This window comes from Sinocyclocheilus rhinocerous, unplaced genomic scaffold (genome assembly GCF_001515625.1).
Source record: "Sinocyclocheilus rhinocerous isolate Xijiao unplaced genomic scaffold, SAMN03320098_v1.1 scaffold534, whole genome shotgun sequence".
NCBI lineage: Eukaryota > Metazoa > Chordata > Actinopteri > Cypriniformes > Cyprinidae > Sinocyclocheilus > Sinocyclocheilus rhinocerous.
Window position 1 is genome coordinate 2479778 of NW_015646352.1, and position 26744 is coordinate 2506521.

A 26744-nucleotide genomic window follows, 5' to 3' on the forward strand; every position below is an offset into this window, starting at 1 on the left:
AAACTGACTTGATAAAAAGCTCATGCTGCCAAATGTATGCCTTCTCCCTGAAGTGTAAGAATCATTTGTACAGAGCTGCCACTTGTGGTCTAATCGGACAGCCTTTCATTCTAAGCCTCCAGGCTTTACTCAATATCCCTGTCTCACTATTTCTTTCTCCTCTCTGTCTCCTTGGTTCCTGTCTGCCCTTGACTATTCTTTCACTCCTCTCCCGTATCCAGTGTCTTATCTCTCTGTCTCTCTCCTTGTGTGTCCCTCTTCTCTGTCCCTCTCTGTGATTGCTTTTTCTCTCTCCCTCCCTCTATCTCACTCTCATCTGTTGGTATGGCTCAGGCTGCATCATCCAAGAGGACACGTGTTCTCTGTTTATTAAAGAGCAAAAGAAGGGAGGGGAAGAGTGAGCGAATGAGGAAGGGTGGAACAGAGGTAGAGAGATTCACATAGCATAGCCATCACTGGGTAGACAGCATCCTTCCAAAACGCACGCACGAGCAAACAAAAAGAGGCTAAACACATCAGAATCCTTTCAGACGACAACAGAACACAGCCCTTCAGCAGAGGTAAGAAATATCTCTTTACTTATTGTGGTCATTGTTGTAAAGAGGCACAAATTAGAATGATCATTCAAGAGAACTCTAAGACATCTGTTGTTAGGTCATGTTGAACACTTGGTTGTTTTGGTGCAAGATGTACTGTACGATGATACAGACGCATCAGATCAATAAGTGCCTCAACACAGGGCCTTGAGGGACTCCATCTCAAGAGAAGCATTAGAGACCCTGCTGCGAGTATTACAGTGCTTGTGTCATAAGCTACACTTCATAGTTCCAGCCTCTGCATTGGCATGAATGGGAGGTCGACAGGTTAAATTTATTTACCCCTCAAAATAACTGCGTCAGACAGAAGCTTTGCCAAAAACAGAAAGCCAGTCTCAGTCCATCCAGACCACCCCATAAATTCAGGGTAAGTCTACTAACAGGAGCCCTTTCCTGTTCACTGGTGTAATGCTATCTGCTGTGGTGCTGAGAAGTATTCAGGTCTGTGTAATAACAGATAAGCAAAGCTTTTGTTTTCCTAATCTCAATAACACTTCACAGAATATCTGACGCCAGTGTATCTGGCTGGGTGCCAGCTTGCATAGGAGGCCAGGAGGGCCGTGGAACTTTCCAGGGTGGATAAACTGTGACTAATCGTAAGCCTTGACACTTTCAGTTTTAAAGGGGTGATGGATGATGTTGTTAGCACATGCCTTAAAATTAGAATATTTATGTTGAGTTTAAAATAAAACTCTTTTATGCTACAGCTAATGGCAACTGTCACACTTGGTTGACAGCGTAGCGTGCAGTTGAAATACATTTTGTCTATGAAACTGAAAGGTTGGTGGAAATTCAAGCATGTACTTCAATTACTAATGTGTGGGATGATTACAGCTGTAAAGATGAATGATAATATGTGGCATGGTTTCGAAAATAAGAAAAGAACAGATATCTTTCAGATACATTCAGCCTTGTAAAAAAGATGGCACTACTGACGCAACTTGATGCAAGACTTTTTTTTTTGGCTAAATCTCCCTGCAAGACAACAACAAGATGCCCCCATTTCTACATTATATAACAATGCAACAGACGCCTTGAAAACTTTTCTGTCTCACTCGTACAAAACCCATACCTCCTGGAAGCCTTCCCTGTTAGAACTGTTGTAATTTTCCTTCACTGAGCATGGGAAAATATTCTTCAATAAACTGCATGTTAACTTTACTTTAATAGAAGCTCTCCTGGCTTGAGATTTATATAAAAAATGTCATTCATAGAGGATTTTGTAAATTGCCTGGAACCTTTTACTAAAACATCTCTTTGTAAGAGGCATGCCCTGGGACAAGTTTGCATTTTAGTGTACAGAAGCTAAACTCGGAGGGGGCTTCCTCAATATCTTGCCCAGGTTAACGTACTTACTGTGAGAGTTTTCTGAATAAAGAATATTGTGTATAGCTGAATTACAAATGGATCTTGTTTTGTACTGATAGATGGGGCCCGGATTGTTCTGGAACTTCCCATCCAAGACTAGCTGCGCGGTTCCACAGAGCCTGCTGCAGACAATGTACGTAGTTCCTCCTGTAACCGAGGTTGTAGCCTTTCTTTTCCGTTTTATAGCATCCATTCCTTCATTTTTTGTTTGTCTCTTTGCTTGTGAATTCCATGGCCCGTTGCTGTGTCTGACCACATAATGATCACACCTTGATTTGTCGACCAATCACTGGGCAATGGCCAAACAAGGTCAAGTGTCAGTAATCATCATTACTCTGCCGTAGATCATTATTCATAATTCATTGCCCAAAAGCTGTTGATTGTTCCAGCCTTCAGTCTCTGACCAATCCATTCATGTAGGTTTATGTGTCCAAGCTGATTTAATGTAAAAAGATTATTTTATACTTTATTGTAAGTCTCATGTCCACTATATAGGAATCTGAATGATGAAGTCTTGAATGTCTTTCAATCAATTGTGGTCTGCGCTACGTGTTATTTGATAATGAAAATGTTCATATGCAAAGATGCATATCGACCTTGGTGTCCATTGTTCTGTATTGGTGGCTTTGGTACTTTGGATGTTTTTCTGTTCAAGAGGGTTCTTCAAAACTTGAACTGCCTTCTGCAGTTCTTGACCTCCAGCGCCCCCAATCTAGCTTATAATCAACTGAGCCACGTGACACCAATTTCATGTTAATGAACTACAATAAATGAAAAATCTCCATGAATAATTTGACAGCACATGAGTGAGGAAAGCTATTATGGGCTTGATTGTATTCTGTTCTGACCTAAATAGGTGTGCAGTTGTGATAAATGCCCAGGCTGGGGCGAAAGATCGCTTCATGAAAGATTTTAGAGGCTATTTATCAAAATGGAACCATTAATATTTCAAGAAAACCACACCTAACATCCCTGGATTGGTTTCCTACTGATCCATACAGTAGAAACCTGGTATCGGCCAGGTTACTGTACTTTTGGCCAAAGTAAAATGGCATTTTTGAGGACCACATACCAACTCACCTTCTGTCAGCCTGACTTACAGCACTAGGCAGCTCCTGACAAGAGGCAGTGTGAGGGGTTGGAAACACGGTTGATTCTGGTGGTACAACACTATCAGAGCGTCTTTAAAAGCCAGATAGTCATGATTGGTCCTTCAGATGTTACCCAGAATCCCACTGGAGGTGTGAAGTGAGCTCTCTGAGGGGTTGAGATTACAAGAAGTTTCTGTGAGTTCCACAACTGCTTTTTATCTCAATTTTAATTTAAGACATATTCTGTTATTGTCTACTGCAGTTTCTCAATTCCAGTCCTCCAGTCCAGTCCTAACCTCCCAGAATGTTTTAGATGCCTTCATATCTAATACACTAAGAATCTGATGAGTTGAATCAAGTGTTTTATTAATGAGGCATCTAAAACATTCTGGTAGGTGGGTCCTCAGGACTGGAGGTGAGAAACACAGGTCTAATGGGGTGTCCATTAATGTATGACTGTGCAGATCCTGGAACAGTCTATTTAGTGTATGGTTTATGTGAGCTAGTTGTGTTCTTATGCCCATTTGAGTTTGTTTGTTTACTTTTTTTTCTGGCTTCCTTCACCCTCAACATTTGACCTTATAAAGTGGATCCTTATAAGAATCTTGAGTATGAGTGATATATACTCATTAGAAGAACAAGAAGATCATTCATTCTATAAAAAACACAGAGAAAACTAACTCAGCAATGAAGCCAGTTTTTAGTGGCCGTAAAAGGAAGATGTTGCCTTGATGTTTGACTTTTTCCAGGCAGCAACAAGTGCTTTTTAAAAACTACAATATCTCAGGTCTTCCACAGATTTCTTCCATACTTCCACACTGACATAAATAATTTATTTTTTATTTCCTGGTATATTTGATTCTGCCAGCATGTGGGTGGTACTTAGCACTCTCTACACCTTGGTTATGCAGCCATGTTCTTTCTATTTACCTCGATTATGTTAGCATCCAAATGGCTAATTAAAACTTCGGTCACTTTTATATCCTAGTAGCGATGCCAAGGAGACTGTACTGCTCAGCTTCTTGACATTTTGTGCCAAGATCCTTCGCCTATTTTGTGTTCAGAGAATGATTTTAGAATTCCGTCTGACATAGATTTAGTTGTAATAGTTTTTTTTTTTTTTGCGCACAGCATAAACACACATTGTCCTAACCCAGTTTCAAGTATTGACTGGGATTCTGTATATTAGGTCAGACCCTTGCCTTTGAGCAGATTTATTGATTTGGTGTCTGACAGAATACTCTTCCAATGGTCTTTCCATTGTCATATTCTCTTATGCACTTTTTTTTTTTTTTTGTCACTGAACAGCTCTGGCAGCTGCTCAACCTCTCTCAATACATGAACTCTCTATCTAGATCCAACATGCTCTAAACATGTCTGAGAGTGACCACATTATCTTGGTGACGCCAAACTGTATTTTTTTTCTACTGCAGTTAAGACTAGCAGTGATGCCGTCGAAAATGATGAAGAAGGAAAGATAAAGGTTATCCAACTCCTAGAAGATTACAAGGGCATCTACTGGCATTGCTAGAGGTTACCATGGCAACACTGACGGGGTACAGAACCCACAAAAAAATAAATCTACACAAGTTGATTTTGTCATGAATGTATTTGTTCTTTATACTGTAATTTTAGTATGGGATGATATTAATATTGTTGATCATGAATTAGTAAAACATCAAGTGTTATATTTAACCGACATATAATGTGACTTTTAAAAATCATAGATCCCAACTTTATATCTTTAGCCACACAATCCAAAAACCAGTCAGAGTTTAGTTATTGGTACATGCTAAGGTTGCTATTACTATTGCTCATACTTGGGTTTAGAGATTTGAACAAACCCATAATCCTCAGTATTAAACTTTGGCATGTAACTCCTCATTTGGTGCTTTAAATTGTCAAGCTTGTTGTGGAGAGGTGTAGAATTTCTTTTATAAGCTATTGGACTTATCTAGTGACTTGGGCTGGACTCTGTTGACTTAGGCTAGTCAACAACCACATGCAACAAGCAAAAAAAATCTCTCAGAACACCTTAGAAACCGCATAGCAATGGTGGTTGCATGGAGGCACTGGCAAGCATCACTCACGTTCTGTTTAGAAAGAGTAAAAATGTTGCTTTATTATGGTGTAGCAAAACAGAACACTAATGATTATAATAATGATCTGAGAAAGGTCAGTACATGTGGGGGAGGCGGGAAGGCGAGATAGATCAACGGAGAGATCGTGACAGAGAGAAAGGGAGTGAGAAAGAGAGGCCAATTGAGAGTATTGTGGTCATGTCTAGACCTCGTTATAATCACCTCATGGGAGGTGTTATGCAACCAAAATAATCATTCCCTACAGGGCTCTGAATCATTCTATCCGTTCACATCCGAGGGTTTGATTTACACTTCTCATGATTCCAGATTCACGCAGCTCTTGGCACTGACAGGAAATAAGAGTGGAATGACTTTTCTGTTGACTTGAAGTGTTCTGAATTAAACCCAGTTATTGTGCGATTCTTCCAAGAGATATCAAAGTGTTCTGTCATCTCTTGAGTAAAGGTGGCAACTATCTGCACTAATATTTTATGAGGTTGTTCTTCCTTTTTTATTTCTCATTCATGTTTTTGTTTGCTCATTTTCACAGCACCTGTGCTTTTAAGGATGGCAGGAATGTTAGAGGTTCAGAAATGCTACTAAAAGATGCTAACGACTGTTGCTTAGCCTAAATGATTATGCTGGCAATATTTCCATTAATGTTGTAAATTAATTCATGCTTCATAATCTTCATCTACATACGCATATGTTTGCAGAACTATTAGAGACCAATAAAGTTAGCAGGAGGCTGTGGAGGTGTTTGTTAGCTTAGCATCGTGTTATGGAAATATCAGTTGACACTGACGGAGCTCCCATGAGCCGACTACCTTCAGCTGCACAGCCGGAGTTTAATAAGTACCTAATGGAAAAGTACATTGTCTCTTCCTTCAACAGATACCTTCAGACAACCTGTGAGCTAATGTCACAATTGGCCATGTGCTCCTGGAGATTGACAAGTCTGTGCCTTTTTGTGTCATCGTGAATCTAACCACCAAACAACATTCAAGCCATGTTCACAATGCCACCTCATTTAAGTCCACAAAACTCCATAACCACATGTAGTTTTAAATTGTTTGGATCCAGATTAGCACTCCTGCTGAAAAAATGTAATTAAAACCAACTTCTCATGGTAGCTGGTTTTACATGGAGTGTGTCTCAATCCGCTCCCTAGTTCAGTATTTAGTACACTGCCCAGGTAGTCAGTTATTTGTCATTCCAGTGTACTGAAACATTCACTCATTGAAAGCATAAGTTGCTCAGTATGTTCTCCTGCTGAAAAACGTTGTCTTCTTCAGTCCTTTAAGTCATCAGAACAGTGATGTTGTTGATATGTTTAATGCATGATGTCATAAACATGTTGCATGTAATTGAGTCATTAGTTTCCTAATGTTTATTGGATCAAAGTCCTTGCTAGTGCCTGAAATCGTGTTTTACGATATACTGATTCTTTCCATAAAGAACTAGGGAGTGGAAAGAGACGCAACCATGGTTAATAGTTGGTCCAAGCAAAATGGTTTAACTGTTTAGTTGTCCTGCCACCAGTGGGGCCGAGATCAAACTAGTCCCCACCAGCTTAGCTACTAAATGTTCCAAAACACAGCTTGACCAGCTTTACCACCTTAAAGACCCCTGGGAAATTGTTCAACAAGTGCAGTTGTACATATTTCCTATTGAAACAGGAAGTTTGGGCAGGGCATATTGAAGAGGTTACGTCTCAGCCATAAACCTACGCATTTGTGACTTGATTACAGGTGGTATAAGGAGACATTTGGATTCTAGAGAACATCTGATTGAACAAAAATATGTAGTGCAGGATGAGTCATCAACATTTGTTGTCTGTTTTTCAGAAAGAGAAATTCTGTCCATTTTAAATGTGCACATCTGATTAAAGTTAATTTAGTCAACTTTTAGGAATACTCTACAATATAGATGATCTCAAAGCTAACAGACATGGGGTGAAAGCTACAAAACTACAATTTTTAAAATCATGACGAACTACCATTTTGATATCATGGGGTCTTTAAGCTGGTATGATCTGTTTTTTTCCCCCAGCAGGGACTGTATACAAGGTTTGAGTGGTGTAGGTAATATTACAATATTGGAGCACCAGACGAATTTGATTAGATTTTGGTTTGCTCTCGAATAGCTTTGTTAATCTCAGGTGTGTGTGTTGCCATGGTGATTGCAGGTTGCTCTCCAGGATGGCTGGCATAAAGGATCAGCAGTTCACTGAAGAGAAACCGCTACTGCCAGAATCCAGGGGACAGGAAACAGAGATGGTAAGTATGTGTGTGAGCGAGTATGTGTGTGAATTGCTAAATATAGTAGACCAGTTAAAAATGGCCCCCTGTTTTTAGGCAAGAGAACAAAAAGTTGGATGATAAAGGATTTATCTATGCTCACCAAACACCACATTTCATCTTAATCCACACATCTGTATTAAGCTAAAATGAAATGAAAAGCATGACGTGTTTAATGCCAGTAAAAATAAATGTCTTTAAAATATCAGTTAAAAATTTGGGACACTGGACAATAAGTGGTGTACTACTTTTACGCTTTTCTTTAAAAGTACTCTGATATTCATCAGAGCACAATTAATTATAGACATCTGAGTGATGCTAACATCTGAAATCCATTGATTAATGATGCAGTCTGCTGTAATTCCTAACCCTTACCCGATTAAATCAATGTAGAGAATCAATCAAATGCACTGGGTTTTACGTTTTAATTTTAAGTGCAAAAATTGTGATTTTCCAGGCCAAGAATTTTATAAATTCTTGGTAACACGTAACAATAAAATTGTATATGCTCACATTAGTTGATAAGGTGTCATGAACTAGAAATGAAAATGTGTTTTTTAAGGCATACAAAACCCTTGAAAAAAAATTCTAAAAAAATCTAGAAATTTCTATACAGAATAAATATTTTTCTATTCATGTACAGTTCTAGAACATTTTGTCATTTTGTCAAACTGCAGTGTAATCCCTATAAAAAAGATTATAAAAATTTGCATTAACTAATCGCAAATGATTGGAAGTCATGGCAGTTCATTCATCAAAGCTTGTTGTGTGGATATTGTGTCTGCTGCTTATTTTTCCACATATCACACAGTACCATTCATGCATATCATAATTTTTTTCTTCAGCTTCTCACCTCCACCACCAAAGCATTGTCCTCCGGTCCTATAGAGGGCACTGTCTGCTGTAGTTTGCTGTAATAGTGTTTTTGTCTGTGTGTAACGTGGCAGGCTAAAGGACAGTGTGTGCACGCGCTGCCCTGTGCTACACCACCCCCCCCCACGGCTCGCCCCCCAAAACGCTGGCATGCCATCGCCCAACACTGGCTCGGCCTGACACGCCATCGGACCAGCGGGTACTTCCCGGTAGGCTGATTACCGCACAGAGCATGTCCACGCGTCCAACTAAAAGATAGTCATTTTTCTCAAGTCCTTTGTTATCTTATCTCTGTTAGAAAAGACCAAACAAGGCCTAATATTTTCTCTCTCCCCAAGTCTCTACCTAAAAACTCATTCAGTTTCCCATAGCCTACTGTCTGATTTGGGGAAAATTACAGATTTGAAATTGTGATGTGTGCAACATAAAAATGTTCTTTTTGGCACAATGTTTATATTTAAACACACTGCTAATTAACAGCACAATTATAAGCAATAATCAATGGATTACCTATGTCATTTTATTATTACTATTTTTATCATATTTTATATTGTTATTATTATTTACTTATTAATATTATTATTTGCTTAAGCTAATTTCTTTGCACATGATAATAGTATATAAAAACATATTGTTTTTTTTGTTTTTTTTAGCTAATCAGTGAAAGTCAAATCAGTGTAGTTTGTAATCAGGACTTCAAAACAGATTTTTACAGATTCATTTCACAGATTCATTACGGTTTTTGTTGCATATTTATTGCAACATGACTGTAACGTCAGATGCAATGCTTAGAAATGCCAATAGCTGTGTCTGAATTCAATCATTTATGTTAACATATGGCATTCACTGTAAAGTGAATGTGTGAACAAGAATGAGAGAGTGATTTTGGACAAAACATATGCTCAAATGTGTAAATAGTACAGTAATGGCTCTGAATATGTTGTCGTGATAGCAATATATCATGATGGACATGAGCACAGGCCAAATTCAGTTCTCTGTCCTGTCCACACAGACTCTTGTCGAGCATTGTGCTAACACCTATATCATTGCTATGGGAACCTGTGTAGATATGCTGGATTCTGACTATGGATCACCTGCAAAATGGCATTGCTTAAGAAAGGATTTGAAAAACAAATCAGCTTTATGTGCAATGTGAACAAAGCTTTATATACTACAATGTCATAAGTTTCAGTTCCTCAAGAAGAAAACAGCACATTGTTGTTTACCTGTAAGCTGCCCCTTATAATTTTAACCCTGAAAATTTGTGGCCTAAGTCGTGGCCTAATGGTTAGAGAGTGGGACTCCTAACCCAAGGTTGCGGGTTCGAGTCTCGTACCGGCAGGGATTGTAGGTGGGGGGAGTGAATGTACAGCGCTCTCTTCCACCTTCAATACCACGACTGAGGTGTCCTTGAGCAAGGCACCGAACCCCCGACTGCTCCCCGGGTGCCGCAGCAAAAAATGGCTGCCCACTGCTCCGGGTGTGTGTTCACGGTGTGTGTGTGTTCACTGCTGTGTGTGTGCACTTTGGATGGGATAAATGCAGAGCACTAATTCCTAGTATGGGTCACCATACTTGGCCACATGTCACGTCACGTCACAAAAGGAGAAAGGAGTGACACCTGCTGGTCCGACATTAAAACTGCTTTTGCTTTTCTGCTGCCAACAGCTCAAACTGCATGCACTAACCTCGTTATTTAGGTTTGTGGGTTTCTTCCTGCTTCTGCCAATCTGCACAAGAATCACATTATAAGTGATACTTGCTTTTCCAAAATGGATGCTTTGTTTTTATCTTATGTAGATTGTGCTAATTCATGTTTCCTTGCCTTTTCAGAAGAATGAGATGGATTTTTATGTTATTCCTATGGTGACTGTATTGTGATATAATTGTCTGGCAAGGCGATGTTGTCCTGTTCTCAAGCTGTGCTTTTACAACTGTTTTGTACTCATTTCACCTTTTTTCCATAGCACATTGTGTTCTTAACAGTGTCTTTCCTCATTAATACTGGGGTTGGACCAGCTCAGGCCATCAAAATGCTAACCATTATACTTAAATGTATAATGGAGTTAAACAGGCCTCATATCAGCACTGAAGCCAGCTCAGCTTGCACGTTTTATATTTCCACAAATAGCTGCTGATCTGAAGCCAGCTAAGCTACCCACATACTAATCAACCATGCCTAGTGAAACAACAAACAAGGGTGTAAAGTACTTGAGTAATTATACTTTATTATTGTATGAGGAATTATTTTGGGGCATGTTTACTTTATTCAGTTTTAAATGAATAGCCTTTTCTTTTTAACTGCAAGCTCAGCTTGCACGTTTTATATTTCCACAAATAGCTGCTGATCTGAAGCCAGCTAAGCTACCCACATACTAACCAACCATGCCTAGTGAAACAACAAACAAGGGTGTAAAGTACTTGAGTAATTATACTTTATTATTGTATGAGGAATTATTTTGGGGCATGCTTACTTTATTCAGTTTTAAATGAATAGCCTTTTCTTTTTAACTGCTTAAAATTCTATTCAGACCTTTAAAGTATATATCTGGTCATCATTATGTAAATCTACATTCCACTTCACAATTTTCTTCTTGAAAATCCAGTCAGTTTCAGATTTAATTTAAAATGTTGCTTCTGAATTGAACAATTACATTTAGGAAAAGTTTTGCTTTCACTCGAAATGTTTTTGGCTGGATACTTTGACATTTGAGTAAAATGTTGGCATAGTATCTGTACTTTAACTTAAGTATAATTTCTCAGTACTTTTACACCCCAGACAAAAACTCACAATGTTCTAGAAACAACAGCTCAGGTAAATGTTTCCATCACAGAAACTCTTTCCTCGCTGGCGGGACCTTGCAGAGTGTTGCTCCAATCGCTGCTTATTATATTCTGATAGCATATTAAAACGAATGTATTTTGGCTTTGATGAACCTGACCTTTTGTGTTCCTGCAGGAAAACTGTGAGACCTTCGTGGCTGAGGGAGATTGGAAGGTACAGTGACTCTTCCTTGTGCATTTTTGATATTGACTTAACATTTACATTTAAACAGCCAGTCCTTGAAGGATTTTAAGTCATGTCAGATTTAAAATGGCATGGCTGACAAAGTCTCATTATTCCTTTTTGGCGTTTGATGATGAAGTCAAACTACTGAGATAAAAGTTGAAGTATAAGAACTTTACCACCTCAGTTTTGTCGCCGTCTCACGGTTTGCAATCATCTCTTCACACCTCTGACAGAAATAGGACTAAATCACAGAGAGAAGATTTTGAATAAAACAGTGAGAAAGCCAAACAGTGAAGAGGTCTGAAGATAGGATTTGTAAGCCGCACGCTCATCGAGTGAGAGGTTTTAATTTTAATGGAGAACAGATAATTAAATAGGTGTTTGCTAGCACAATATGGTTACCTAATGCCAAGGGGGAAAAAAAAAATTAAATGAGACATTATAAATCAGATTTGGCAATACAGTCCGCTTGTTCAATACAGCATTCCAGACAGCTGTATTAAAAAATTATACATTTTTGTAGAACCCAAAATATGTTGCCCTAGGTATAAATCACCGTAATGGCAACTTAAATTTTTTTTGCTGCATGTTAAAAGGCAAATTTTTGACATTATTTATATAGATGATAATTAAAGTTAATAAGCCAAACATATTCTTGAACACAAACAGAAATGCATTTTTTTTTTTCAAATTCAAATTTTGGTTTTAAAATACGTTTAAAATACAATAATATATAATAATATGTTAGTACCAGAGTTTGAGCTCAGAAGATAAATTGCCTCATGTGATGCATTTTTGCAACCTATAGTGTATTCAAGGTACTTGAGTTTAGTACTGTTTATTTGTATTGGGATGGGCAGTAACTATTTCATAATAGCAATACGGCACTCAAGGCTGAAAAATGGTCTTGTAAACATGTCTAAAATACATTTTTGTAACTTTTTTTAAGATTACAATTAAAATACTATTCTTTATAATTATAATTTTTAAATGGTATTTGTTTGCACACAATAAATGGCTGTTACATTAGATTAAGCACTAAACCTGTTAGCATTTATATGCATATGTATATGGTATGATGTAGTGGGTAGGGTCCTTCCTTTGATGACAATGCAACTGTATTTACACCCATGCATGAGATCTGCACTTGAGAGACGGAGATAGAGGTTGTGCATTTAAGCGAGACAGCAAAAGCCAAGTCAGGGGTTAAAGGGATTAGTCTTCCACATCCACAGAAAAAAATTCAAAAACTCAAAGGGCTTAAGTCAGCATGGTCCTGTTAGACAGAAAATGTGGATTGAAAATTCAGAGGTAGTTTACTACAATACAGCACATGTAAATATATCCTCATCTCAAAAGTGGGCCATGTGCCTCGTGTGTCCATGTCTCAGCACTCCATCATGTGCTCATGTCGGTGCACACGTACACAGACACTGTCACATACACAACTCATGTCATGTTGTGACTGTGATGCTAGAACCTATTAAATCTTCACTGACCTTTGACATGGTCCAATTTCCATCTGTTGTATGTTTGTCTAATAATAATCTTTGGATAAAAAATTGCATGTGTAGAAGAATTTAAAAGTAATTAAATTGTAAATAATTACACATTTTTAAGAAACACCCTCTATTCATAGAAAATTGAGTACTATATCGCTGCAAAATTGCAGCAGAATTATAGAATATCTATATTAAAGGCCTTTATGAGCACGCAGAAGATGAAGATAGCAAATATGGGACAAAAACAGACAGAACACAACAGATTTAGAGTGACACAAAGCCCAGCCAATAACAGAGAGCCATATTTGCAGTCAGCCAATGAGGGAACAGGGGTGGGTTATGAAATGTTCCGGGGGAGGGGCAGCAGCACTGCAGAACTCCCCTGACCAGAACCAGAAGAGACAAAGAGACGCCGTAGCAACCGCAGCATCTCTCTGGTTGCCTGCATCCGAGTCTAGTTTCCCGGAGAGGACCTTGTCTTCTACCTGCTCATATACGCCTTTAAGCAAGCGTACACAATCTGCAAGCAGCCATGCCGGAGTGCTGGGATGGGGTGAGTGGGATATCTGTGATTACAGAATGCAATTAGCGAGTGCGAGAGACAATGCTTTTGTTTTGCTACAAATAAACAGCTAAAATGGTGTTTTATAACAATATGTATGCTATATTATCATTCTTAATGGTTTGGCTGGTTAAATAAATTGCTATTGATTTGCCTTGTGGTCAGAAATGACTAGACTGAACTGGTAATTGTGAAACAATTCCATTGCACATTTACAGTATATGTTCCTTATGGCTAATTATTGTTATCATTCTATGATAATTTCAAATTATTTAAATTTATTAACGGCTAATTATTATACTCAAAACATCAGAAATAAAACAGCATCCTCTGTAAATGTATAAACTGGTCATAATATTTAATAAATACATAATTAATAGAACTTTTTTTTAATAAATAAAATAATTTATAAAAAAAAAGTCTACAGAACTAATTAGCTTGACCTACTGATCTGGTAATTGTGGAACAATTACATTGCACATTTTCCTGATGGGTAAATATTCTTATGATTTTATGTTAATCTACGATTATTAATCTATGATTATTTTCATTTACAATGGCTAATTATTGTACTAAAACATCAAAAATAAAAAACTTAAGTAAAAATCAAAACAAACAAAAAACTTAATAACATTTTAAAAATGGTTTAAAATGATTAACAATATAATACATAAAAATGTATTTCTACCATATATTTTACAAGTGTGTTTGTGATGTTAGAATTCTGTGTTGTGCAGAAGTGTCCAGTCGTGTGTGAGGTGGCCATTTGCACTGACATACTAACACACTGACACGTGTGGAACGTGCACTCTGATGTACCTCTGCAGTAACCTGCAGTGTGTTCAGAAATGTCTGTTTGACTTTGCACATGTGGTGCTGATGGTGAATCTTATGTCTGCAATCTAATCATTAAAATCCTCATACAAGGTCAGTTGTGTGACCTTGAGAATGAAAAAATGAGCAGCTACAAGAGAATTTCTTGACAGATTATGATGAACAGCTTTACTATTTTCTGCCCTATATTTGCGTAATATTGTTGAATCTAGGTCAAATTTCCTGTCTATCCTGTCAGTGTTTTTTTGCATATTATCTCCCTATAAAACATGCTCAATGTTTTTCAGCACAGTGACAGCTGCCATAAGATTATATCTCGATCTAAACACAGAGAGACACAAACAGCTGTCCTAAACTCACACACAAACACACAAAGACCGTCCAAATCTGCTCTGACCTTCCATGATTATTCCAACATCAAAAACACCAACTGACAGGGGCTTAAAGAAGACTTATTTCCAGTCTCTCTGTGGATCTGCATTCAGCTCTGAAGTGGGCTGCCTGCGAGGTGTCTGCTAGGATTTGTGCATAACACTGGAAAGCTAGAGATGCTGAAATAATCCTCAGGACAAGAAAAACAACATGCACACATACATCCATCGCTCCTCCGCTTGGAATAAAGTCTCAGACTAAATGTGGGTCAGTTCAGACTAAAATGCCTTTGGAACTGGCAATTAAAAGTGTGTTACATGACTGTGTGCAGTGAATCTGGGATCAGAGATGCTTAATGAGATATTAATTAGTCTTGTTTTTAACTCTTGCCGCTTTTGATTAAATCGATTTTTTCTTTACCCAGTGAAAGCAGTCGATTATTGTAAGTCAAAATCTGCTAAGGTGTGATTAAATGTAAAAGATCATATAAAAATGTACCATCTTTTATTGGAAAATTAAAGAACATTTTATCAAACTTTGGTAAATGCTTTAAATAACAATTGAGAAGATACTGATCTATGTTATAAAAATCTGTCAATTTCAGTGTGTGAAGAACAAATTTATTCTCACGTGCGTTATGTATTAGGTACGATACAGCTTCTGAAAGACAACATGTTGAAGCCACTTTGGCCGCCATTTTCTACTTTTCGGAAAGCAATGATGTCAAAACATCCGGTAGTGTGGGTTTTCCAGGTGATTAATGTACTCTCTGGACCGCTACTTCTTATAAATACTACCGTGTACTGCACACATTTATCTATGTTTTTTTTTTTGTCAGACAAAATGTTACATTCAACTGTCACAAATTTGCTGACTTTTAAAAAAAATAGATCATTTTTTGTATTTATTTTTTTATTTACACCTTAGCAGATTTTGACTCAACTACAATATAAGTAGATGTTTTAGCTTGTGTTTAGATACAACATACAGGTTCTGGTAAAGTGGGCCAGTCTCATCCCACTGTCAAAAAGTGGCCCAGTTTACTTGAATGCATCCTAGTAATTGATGAAAATTAGAACTAATAAAATGGTAATATGTAAGTACTGTTCTATATATATATACTGTATAAAATTCAGGCCTCTCAAGAGATCCATTTCAGGTCAGTGGTTATTAGGACAAGACCGTCTTGGACAGAGACTGTTTACCGAAACTGTATTTTTTTTTTTTTTTTTTTTGGAAACTGAAATTGCAAAACCCTTCAATGACTCAAACTGACGTAAACAGAGTTTTGTGTGTGTGTGTGTGTTTGTGTACCAAGGTAAACTACACCCACGCTGCTCTCCAATACCCCAAGCAACACGCATTGCACGATTTCCATCTTGGTAGACCATCTGTCTCCAAGCATTGACCTTGAGTTATTTTTCCCATCTTCACAACCAACAAGAGATGGTTGTGTGTAAGTGTGTGTACTTTTGCATATGTGCATGTTCAAAGAGCAGCCCTCTGGAAGTGATGAGTGTGGGCTGTGATCAGAGCTGTAATTTGGATGCCAGCTGACTGCAGTTCATCAGTTCTGAATACAAAAAATACATATTATCAAAAAAGGCAAACACAAATATGGCTTGGAGATTAGTAGTACAAACTAGCTTCATCTTATTTTTTATATTTTAAAGTTATATTTTTGTATATATATATATATATATATATATATACACACACACATATATATATATGTATATATGTATTTATATTATATAGATTTATAATACTTACATTATTTACAAACATGGCTGTCTTGCAGAGTAGTAGTACATACTAGCTATGCTATTGACCTTGATATTGAATTCCACATTCTGACAGTGTGACAGAATCAAATGACTCGTAACCTTGGCCAAGCGTTCTTCTCATCACTCACAGCATGCTTTCCTGTCATCTACTGCTCTTCTTTCCTTCCTCATTCCTCCAATATCTCCTCCTCCCTCTATCTATCCATTCCTCATTATCTAGTCCTGAAGTGCATTATTGTCTATCGGTTCTTATTCCTATGCAGTGCATGTGCATGCATGAGAGAGAAATATGTAGGTCACAAAAACATACCCATCATGCAGTAATGGGGAGGGGAGCGGGGAAGGTCAGCACTGCGGCATAGAGTAACTCTAACTCTCCTCTCCGCTGCGGATAAATGTATTAGTATGCATGGCCATCCTCGATCACAAAACATGACTCGAGTGAGAGAGGGAGAGAGAGAGAGGGAGAGAGAGTGACATAGACCACCGAAAGGAAACACTGGCCTATATAAAAAATGCAAAGTGAGCAATACAGCCGGGAGGAAATGGGAAAAATTGGGTCACTTACTACTGGGTAGAGAAGCTTGGATATGATTCATGCAACAATGCAGCACCTTTAAAACTGCAAGTCTTTTTTGGTTCAAGGCCATGAGAAAGGTCATTTTTTATTTTATTTTCTGCAGACTTATAATACAGCACACAAGTTATATGGGCGACTTCCAAAATGTCTACTTTTCTACTCCACGGAATAGGTAACAGCATATGGGTCAGTGTTTTGGGTGATCTTTTCCTTTAAATAGATTGAAGGCCTGCCAAAACACCATTTGATGTTGATTAGGGAGATGGCATGATCTAAAATGAGTTATTAATGCAGCTTGAGTAGTTAGCTAGAACACTGAAGTTGTTTTGTTTCTTTATTTCATGCTCTAAGTAGGCCAATGATTCTGGCATGAGATATGATTATGAGATATGAGAGATTTACAGAACTGCCCCATATTTGAAGTATTCTTTTATAATCAGTAATGTTATATAATGTATGATATTACGAAATGAGATCCAATAGAATCAGGGATTACAATGTATTATATATGGTTGTTGGAGAAGCACCATGTAAATACCACGAACACGGTATAAAACATGATAATCATTCCTTACCATCTGATATCATTTTACCAAGGGAACAGCGCAATACGTTTTCGTTTTTACAATGTCTTGCTCTCTTTCTCTGAGCAGACAAGCTGTGCTTCAACACGTTCTTCCACAATGAAGACATGCAGGAGATCACTAAACATTTTGTGGTGTGCCACGTAGATGCCCCAGGCCAGCACATTGGTGCCCCCCAGATGCCACAAGGGTATGATTAACGCACACGAGTATATATACACATCAGTATTTGCCATTTTACATGATATGTAAGCAATCGGCTGTACCCTGCTGAAAAAAAGGTTATAATGGATTGTATTTTTAATGGAAACTGTAATGGTCCCTGTGGGTCACTACTGGTAATTTGTTTCCTTTTATTGGTGGCATGTTAAAACCACTAGCCTAAATCCTAATGGCCCAAATATGGCCCAAAACACATTGTTTTTAGTTGTTGGTTTGTAATGTTTGTAATGGTATTTGTAGTCAAAACCTAAAACTTCTGCATTGTTTCTATTGTTTTTTTTTCAGCAGGGTGTACAGTCAGTCAGTCTTTATAGCACAATAATATAGCTACAATTGTATTGTAATGTAGCCTAATGTACTGCACTTATTACATGGCTATTCACCAAATAAATTAATACGTGGGTATGAAATATTGATTTGAGTTGGGATTATATTGTAATCTTACCTGTATATTATCTTAAAGCTTCCGCTAAGAAGAAATAGTCCATTTCAATGTACAAAACGAGCGCTGCGTCTATATTACAGTAAAATTAATACTGAAGTCCTCTGAGGGGATTTTCACTACAGTCGATTACTGAAACACAAGATGGCGCCAGTTGCGTTTGGATGAAAGAAAAGCGGGTGAGTGATGAAAGTAGCACTGGTTTCAGTTATGGATGAGCGCACTGATATAAACATTTCTGTGCACTACAAGATGGCGAACATCTAAGCGTTGAACGCCGCGATTGACCAATCAGAATCAAGTATTGCGGAGCGCCATGTAAAACCTCGAGATATCATTTATAATATATTTTCTGATCTTGTTGTTCCTAGATATCAGTATCCTACCATGGATCAGCTAGCTGGGATGCTTCCTAGTGTGGTGCAACACTTTGGGTGAGTGTGGTCAGATTATACTCAAAATTATGAGCTGTAATAATAATGTAATGTAATGATAATCCATTTCTTTCCTAGCTTCAAGAGCATCGTTGGAATTGGAGTGGGGGCTGGTGCCTTCATCCTCGCCAAATTTGCGGTTAGTAAATCTCAGCTTTTTACTGTATCTTGGTCAAGGTTTTTTTTTTTTTAGTTTGCATTCAATACAATTCAGGAAAGTGTCTGCGGTGGTCCAAACAGAGCCCTCAGGCGAATGCGTCTGCGCAGCTGTCTTTCTTTAGCACTGGAATATGACTCATCTCTGCAGTACTGCAGAACTGGGTCAGACCTCAAATATCTCCCCTTGTAGCTGATTTTCCCTGATCTTGTGGAGGGTCTGGTTCTACTCAACATTGATCCCAATGGGAAGGGATGGATCGACTGGGCCGCCACAAAATTGTCAGGACTCACCAGTACTTTACCAGACACTGTCCTGGCCCATCTTTTCAGCCAGGTACAATATTAATCTAGGCTACATTTCTTATGTTTCACTGTGGATACAGTCACCTTTAAAAATAAATTTCAAGGCTTAAAATGGATTGAAATTTATGCATTCAGTTCAGGGGCATTTAATGTAAAAAAAACATTTTTATTTTTAAAATAATAAATGCATATCAAAGATTTAATTTTTAAAATGTTCAATTGAAATTGAATTCTCAAGCTAAATATTTAGCTAACATAACATCCACTGCATTACAGGAAGAGCTTATGAGCAACACAGAAGTGGTTCAGACTTACCGTCAGCAGATCAACAACACCATCAACCAGTTCAACCTACAGCTTTTCTGGAACATGTACAACAGGTAACCGTCCACTATCTCATTAATATATAAAGAGTCATGCATAATGCATGAGTCGAATAAAAGTGCATATTCTGTAAAAAAACAAACTAAAAAAAAACAAACAACTTGCTTTACAATCAGGATTTCCATTTTTTCTACAGCCGCAGGGATTTGGAAATGAACCGCAGTGGCTCTGTGCTAAATGCTAAGACCCTGAGGTGAGAACTAAGTTAATTAGAATCTGAATAGTCTCATTTACATATGACTGTGTATAGTGTGTAATAAGACTGAATTCTGAAATCTAATTCTTGGAGGTGCCCGGTCATGCTGGTCGTTGGTGACAATGCTCCGGCCGAGGAAGGCGTGGTGAGTCTTTGATAAGAGACTTATTTGATCATGTTTTTCCCCATCCTCCTCATTTTTATCTCTCATGTTTTCTTCCTCTTACCAAACTTTTCTCTTCTTTCTGTCATAAACTTATCTTTCTATGTAATATATCCCAAACTTGGATGTTTTTTGTCATTCAGAGACAGGTCAATCTGCTCTGCATTTCTTCCTCTTTCTTCCTTCCTCTTTCTCCGGTTGTCTCACGGGAGCAGATGGCACTGGCCCCGGGGTTGATCTCCCAGGCTTTGCCAGCTTGTGTGCGCTGGATATTTTTAACTCCGCACCATGGCCCTTTAATCTAACATATGAAAGCTGGGTCAGTGCCCCATCACATCTAATCAGACACACAAGGCGAGAGATAAGGAAAAAGAGGGACATGACGAAGGAGAATAAGAGATAGAAAAGAGCGAGAGGTAAACCAAAAGAGGATGAGAGAAGAGACGGATTTGAGTAATTTAGGGCAAGAGGAGGAAGATGAAAAGGTGGGAGCAGAGGAAACAACAGAAGGATGAGGAAGAGATTAGTGTGAAAAAATAAAAATAAGTGACGCAAAATCATGGAAAATTAAGTGATTTTGAGCAGAAGGAGAGATTAGAAAAGCAAATATGCCACTAGTGAAACCTACTAATTCTTAATTATTACAATTCCCAATTTTAGAACAATTTTAACAATAGTAACATTACTTGACTGCTTTTCCTTCAATTTCTCGTCCAAATCATCCATGTATTCAATTGTGTGTGTGTGCGTGTGTGTATATATATAACTAATATTAAATATAATAATAAAATATTTTCTGCAGTACTGCAGTAACTGGGTCAGACTTCAAAAACACACATACTCATACACACACACACACATATACATATACATACATACATACATATATATATTCACATAAACATACACACTCTCCTCCCTCCATCACACCATCCATCTTACTGCCCTTCATTCAACTGCCTACTGAAGAACTTGTTTCATCTTCTCCATATTATCTTGTACTGCTCTGTAAATGCCCTGATAGATATGTAAATGTTCACAAACATTTATAAAATACAGTATAAATGTTTTCTACTTCTAGGTTGAGTGCAACTCTAAACTGGATCCAACCAACACCACATTCCTAAAGGCAAGTGAACAGACATACTGTAGAAATACAGGCCAAACCTAGACCATTTTGGGACATAAAATTTCAGAAATAATGTCTTAAAAACATATTTGATTTGTTTCAGATGGCTGATTCAGGTGGAATGCCTCAAATTACACAGGTGAGACTGTTTGACGTGTCTGATCTTTGATCAGTCTCTGATAGTATTACAGTGGTGACCAAACATGATACCAAAATAGTTTTTTGTACAAATGTAATCAAAATGTCCTTATAATCAATTAAATTATTAATGGATAATTAGTAATATCCCAGAACTTAACTGAAGTTAAAGCTTGTCAAACACTAGATTTGTAAATACTAAAAACTATTTGATTTAACAGTCTTGATCATGATTTCTTTTTCTTTTTTTCAATTAAACTATGTTAAATGTTTTGAATCCTACAGCCTGGAAAACTCTCAGAGGCTTTCAAGTACTTCCTGCAGGGAATGGGTTACAGTAAGTCCAATTTATTTCATTTTATTTTGATCATCAGTGTATTTATTAACAATGTTAATAATGTTTCTGGGTAAATCAGAACCCCAAATCAGTTCAACTGATGATTCTTTCTCTGCCAAATGTAAACCGATCCTGTATGTTCAGTGTGTCCTTTCTCCCATGTGTGTCTATTTCCCACGATGAGAGAGTTGTGAGTGTGTGCAAGCAAATAAGTGTGTGTGGAGGTGTTGTATTTGGTATAATCTGTACCCTATGTGTATTTTCCTGCCCTTCTCAGTTGCTTATATGAAGGATCGGAGAATGAGTGGGGGGCCAGGTACTTCCTGCTTCCTGTTCACGCCTGCCCTCTTCCTCATTTAGATGACACATTTAGTCTTCTAAACCCTTGTTTGGCCTTGTTTAATTTATCCTATTTATCCTTCCCAGACTGATATTTCCATTCATTCATTATTTACTTTACTGATCAGTGATTTTTCCTCTGAAGGAAAAATGTGCTTTGAATGTGCTCTCATGATCTCTGCATGGCAGTTATTCGAAATTGAACCATTGAAAACAAAACCGTAGATGAAATAATGGCATGAAATGCAATTTTTTTCTTTCTAGCTTAGAATTATTTAAAAAAGTTGTGAAACTTGCTGTTTTAGGCACTCTTTTTCAGATACTTCACATTTAAAGGGGTCCTATTATGCTCTTTTACAAAGTCTTGATTTTGTTTGGGGGTGTACTAGAACAGGCTCTCATACTAGGTTGTTCGAAAAACACATTCTTTTTCACATATTTTACATTATTACAACACCTCTCTCCCCAGTCTGGCATGAACGGCTCGAATAGTTCCTATATCAAATGAAGGCCCGCCTTCTGAAATACGAAATGTGCTGTGATTGGTTAGCTGGTTCAGTGTGTGTTGTGATTGGCAGGAGCACTTGTAGGCTGGAAGATCTTTTATGTTTGAAATATTGGTTTTTAAATAAATATTTATATATTTTATTTATTTAAATATTTATAATAGTTATATATTTTCATACAATATTTTCTTGTTTAAAAAAAACTAAGTATCATTGGAGCAAGTGTCAATTCAATTACAGCATTTTTGCCTTGTTTTGCAAACAAATATCTAAACATCCATAAAACATTTGAAAAAAAATGGTGTAGAAACAGTTTACACTCAGAAATTGCAATTAAGTTTCACAATTAACTACAAAGAAATGGCAAGTAACACACTGAATTAAATTATGAAAAATTACTAATTAAAATTATGAAGTAGAAAGACTGAAAAAGTTTTTTTTTTCTTAAATATACTCCAGTAACATTTGTTTTATTTACAACTTCGGAATTTTTTTTTTTTACTGTGTGTATATGTGTGTAGGTGTTGTTTTCCTTTTTTTTTTCTTTGGTCAAAACTCACAAATTTTTGAATGCTTAAGACCAAAAAATTCTAATGGAGTAAGGGAAACTCATTCTTATTTCTACACAATTTTGCTCACATTTTTGTTTCTTATTTAAGGATGTTTAGATTTTTTTTTTTACTGTAAAACAAGAAAAATACTGATTGAGAGAATTATTTTTTAGCACTGGAAACGGGCATTTTGATATACGTAAAGATTCTGGTTGCCTATTTAAGTTGGATTTGAGTCATTCTGTATTTGCAGTGGAATGTTATCAGCTTGAGGCTGAAATTATTTTCGACAAAAAGTTCAAGCATGTCATCCCTGCCTCCTCTGCAACACATCATGCAGCCCGGACGAATTTCCCTGTGGATATGAAACGACTATTCATCTCCATCTCTCTTTCTCACTTTTTTCTCAGTGCCCTCGGCCAGTATGACCCGTCTTGCTCGCTCGCGAACGGCCTCTCTGACCAGCGCCGGCTCCGTGGATGGTTCTCGCAACCGCGCATGCACGCACTCAGATAGCAGTGAGGGCGTCGGGCAGGTCAGCCACACCATGGAAGTGTCCTGCTGAACCCTCGTGCAATGTCTTACATGCACACATTTAGAGAGATGTGGCATGGAAGGAGGGCGTGAGAAGAATGGAGGTCTCATATTGCTTTCATTCTTTCTTTCTCAGCCATTTTCTGTCCTTTTCGCTCAGTTTTTTCAGCGTTAGCCATCTTGAAGGAATAGTTGACTCAAAAATTTAAAAAAAAAATGTATAAAAACATCATTTACTCGCCCAGATGTCTTTAGAAACCTGTATGACTTAATTTCTTTTGTAGAACACAAAATGAGATATATAGTCCAAGGAGCTATTTTCCATATAATGAAAGTGAATGGTGACCACAACAAAATTTCAGTGAATAACAACCTTTTTTTTTTCCGTGAATTGGCTTCAGAAGACCATCCACTCCCATTGTATGGAAGAGAGCAGCTTGGACGTTCTGCTGAACATCTGCTTTTGTGGTCCACAGAAGAAATAAAGCCATACAGGTTTAGAAGAACCTTTTCTTTTCGAGCTGAACTATTCCTTTAACCTGTAAAATGAAGACTTGCTGTCCTTTTCCCCTGCAAAACAGTGTTTGGTTTCCCCCAACTTTGTAACACGGTTACTTATCGCTCTACGTGTCAGTATTCCTGCACCCTTTGCTTGCTGCCTCTGGCCTTCACCTCCTCCTAAGACAAAACTACAAGTCCCATCAGCCCCTGCTCTCACTCATTCCTGTCCTATGACAGTCTTTGAGGAGAAACTGATGGATTGGGTCGCAGGTAGAAGGGATCGGTCTTGAGGAACAGCATGAAACAAAGCAAAAGAAAGAAGAAAGGAGAGTTCTTAAACCAGAGAGCGATTTATAAGTAACATTTGTAGCTCTCCCTCTCAATTTTGAGCGAAAGCAAAGCGATTGTATAGCCGAAAAGGGTGAAAATCTCTTATCCAGTAAACAGTAGCTTTCGGCTAATCATCTCAGCTCATTCAGTCCTTGGGAGTGTATGTTTCGCCACATACTGTAAGAAAGAATCACTTTATAATGGAGTTTTTTTTGTTGCATGATTTGATTCTCATTTAAAATGTTATTAAAGCATGAAAAACTGTTTTGAAGTGTTTTCCTCCATTAAAGTAGGAACAGAAGTTGTATGACTTGACCGCTGACTTGCCTTAAATAGTCTTTTGTCATGTTAGAATGCTTAATATTGCCATTCCTTTCATATTAAGCACTAATACGATCAACCACACTTTCAAATCAAGTCTCATTTCATTAAATACTACATGCCTAGTACCCTTTTAGTGTGCACTCGCTGTCATATGAAAGTGGCTTTGCCTGGGATCGGTTCTGTAGGTCTCCATTTTATAGACAATCGGCTTCTGACCCAAACCAAACCAGAACCGTCGACTGAGGCAGAGCCTGTGTGATAGAGTTTGCAGTGCATTAGCGGTACAGAATCAAGGCCTCACACTTCCCTTACAGCACCCAGCCCCGCACCAGGAATATACCAAAGCTACTGATACAAATGCACACACAAATGCACACATACACATTTCCCAATGAGGGCTGGGCTCTGCAAGGTAACAGAGCTTTTGTATGTATACACACACACACACACAATTCATGTACTCACATGCAACTTACATATAAATGACACTGAAAGATTCATATGCATTAGAATCATATTCAGTGCATGCTTATTTCATAATTTAAAGTGGATCTGTGGATTCACATTTAGTTATTTTTTGTGTTCTTTTTTAAATGGGCTCTTGTCAAATTTCCACATTTTCATCATAGTTTGGTAAAGATCTAAAGTGGTGAATGGAAACTACAACAAATATATTTTTTTTTGTGTTCCCATTTACACAAATAGCAAAATGAAAAAGCCACAATAGTGTTTCTGTGACTTTCCAAAAGTGGAAAAAATGGAGAGATTTATAATGGTGTCAGAAGAGAAAATTATGTCAAATTTGATGTCACTTCCCGTTTTGTTAGAAATACATAGCAGCAGCAGCCAAGGTAATATAACACAAGGTGTAGTGTTATAAAAAATGGCTAGATTTACAATGTTAATAACTGAAAATGTGTCATTAAAGTCTATGAAAAGGATCCATAATTTTGTTGATTTATGTACACAAACTGCACAAAATTATTGGAGAAAAACCCCACCTAAACAATTGCACGAATGAAAGTAATGAATTAACTAATGAACAAATGAGCAAACAAATAAAGGAATGAGCAAACAAACAAGCGAACTAATGAACTAAACAAATGAACGAATGCACAAATGTTTTGAATCAAGTTCCAGAGGTGACTGACATGAGCTGAGATCTGATTGGCCGACGCAGCTAACGTGGAACATACGAGGGCGGAGCTACCGTTGGCTTTCCACTCCACACTCGCGTTTTTCTGTCACTGAATGTCAGTTTTTCTGCTGCTTCCTCGAACAGGAAGTGCACAATTACGACTTCTCAGGGGTGTTTCCTGTGTGTTTGTCTGTAAGGGGCGGGGCTTTCTGGAGCATGATGCTCCAAGCTTGGAATGTAGGGCAAATCCCACCCCCAAACAAACCCAACCCCCAAAACACAAGGTGCCCCTCCTCTCACAGACACTTCCAGTCGCCCCTAAAGGGCTATCGACCCAGGCAATGCATCGTGATCAACCTCACTCCGTGCAAAGCTGGGCGCAGTACTGTAGATACTGTAAAAAGAGAAAGATGAATGCGTGATACGGAATAAACAGTGAATGTGAAAGAGGAAAGAGAGGGAGAGGAGGAACAAAAGGACATGTGGTGGGTGTTCAAAGTGGGAGGGTCAAAGTCAAATGCAAAATATCAATGGGTTTCCTCCTAAAGACTGAATGGACAAATACACATTCTTCCCCAGTATTGATTTGCATGAGTTTTGATAATGCAACCTTGTGTTTGTGTCGTTTTCCTTGATTTCCTGTCTGAAGTATGCAGTCGTCAGCTCTTATTAAGAGATCAAGAGCATGCCCACCTTTCAAATGTGCACTTTTTCCTGATCCCTGATCTCTGCCTGGGGGCCCTGAATGTATTATGTCCTTTGGAAGTGCTGTACAGTATTGTCAATGTGGCCCCATAATCACCTTTTCTTAAATCAGGGCTCACACCAGTTTGACCTGCCACACCTGCCTTCCCTTGCACCCTTTCCCTTCTCAGTCTATGTTCTCTGCTGTAGATATTCGCTGTTTTTAGGGCATAAATCTAAAAATAGTTCCGTACCACTAGCCTTGTCATGTGGAACTGTTACTCTTTGGATTTCCCTTGAGTTCCTCTTTTTATAATACAGTAGTTCTTATTTAACCATGTGTTGCATCTATTCTTGTGAGGATTCAATGAGTATTATTATTATGAATAT

At 37.8% G+C, this 26744-nt stretch overlaps 1 protein-coding gene across 1 annotated transcript; it reads left to right on the forward strand.

Moving 5' to 3' along the window:
• The first annotated feature begins 262 nt into the window (after positions 1–262).
• On the forward strand, positions 263–23702 carry LOC107707408 (protein NDRG4-like). Its single transcript, XM_016511396.1, has 17 exons — positions 263–560; positions 2024–2097; positions 7325–7415; positions 8384–8518; positions 11269–11312; positions 17605–17730; positions 18576–18638; positions 18717–18777; positions 18988–19131; positions 19377–19480; positions 19621–19677; positions 19774–19825; positions 20925–20972; positions 21076–21111; positions 21396–21447; positions 21725–21763; positions 23254–23702. The coding sequence occupies exons 2-17, from the start codon at positions 2024–2026 to the stop codon at positions 23406–23408; spliced, it is 1281 nt and encodes a 426-aa protein (XP_016366882.1). The 5' UTR covers positions 263–560; the 3' UTR covers positions 23409–23702.
• The last annotated feature ends 3042 nt before the right edge of the window (positions 23703–26744 follow it).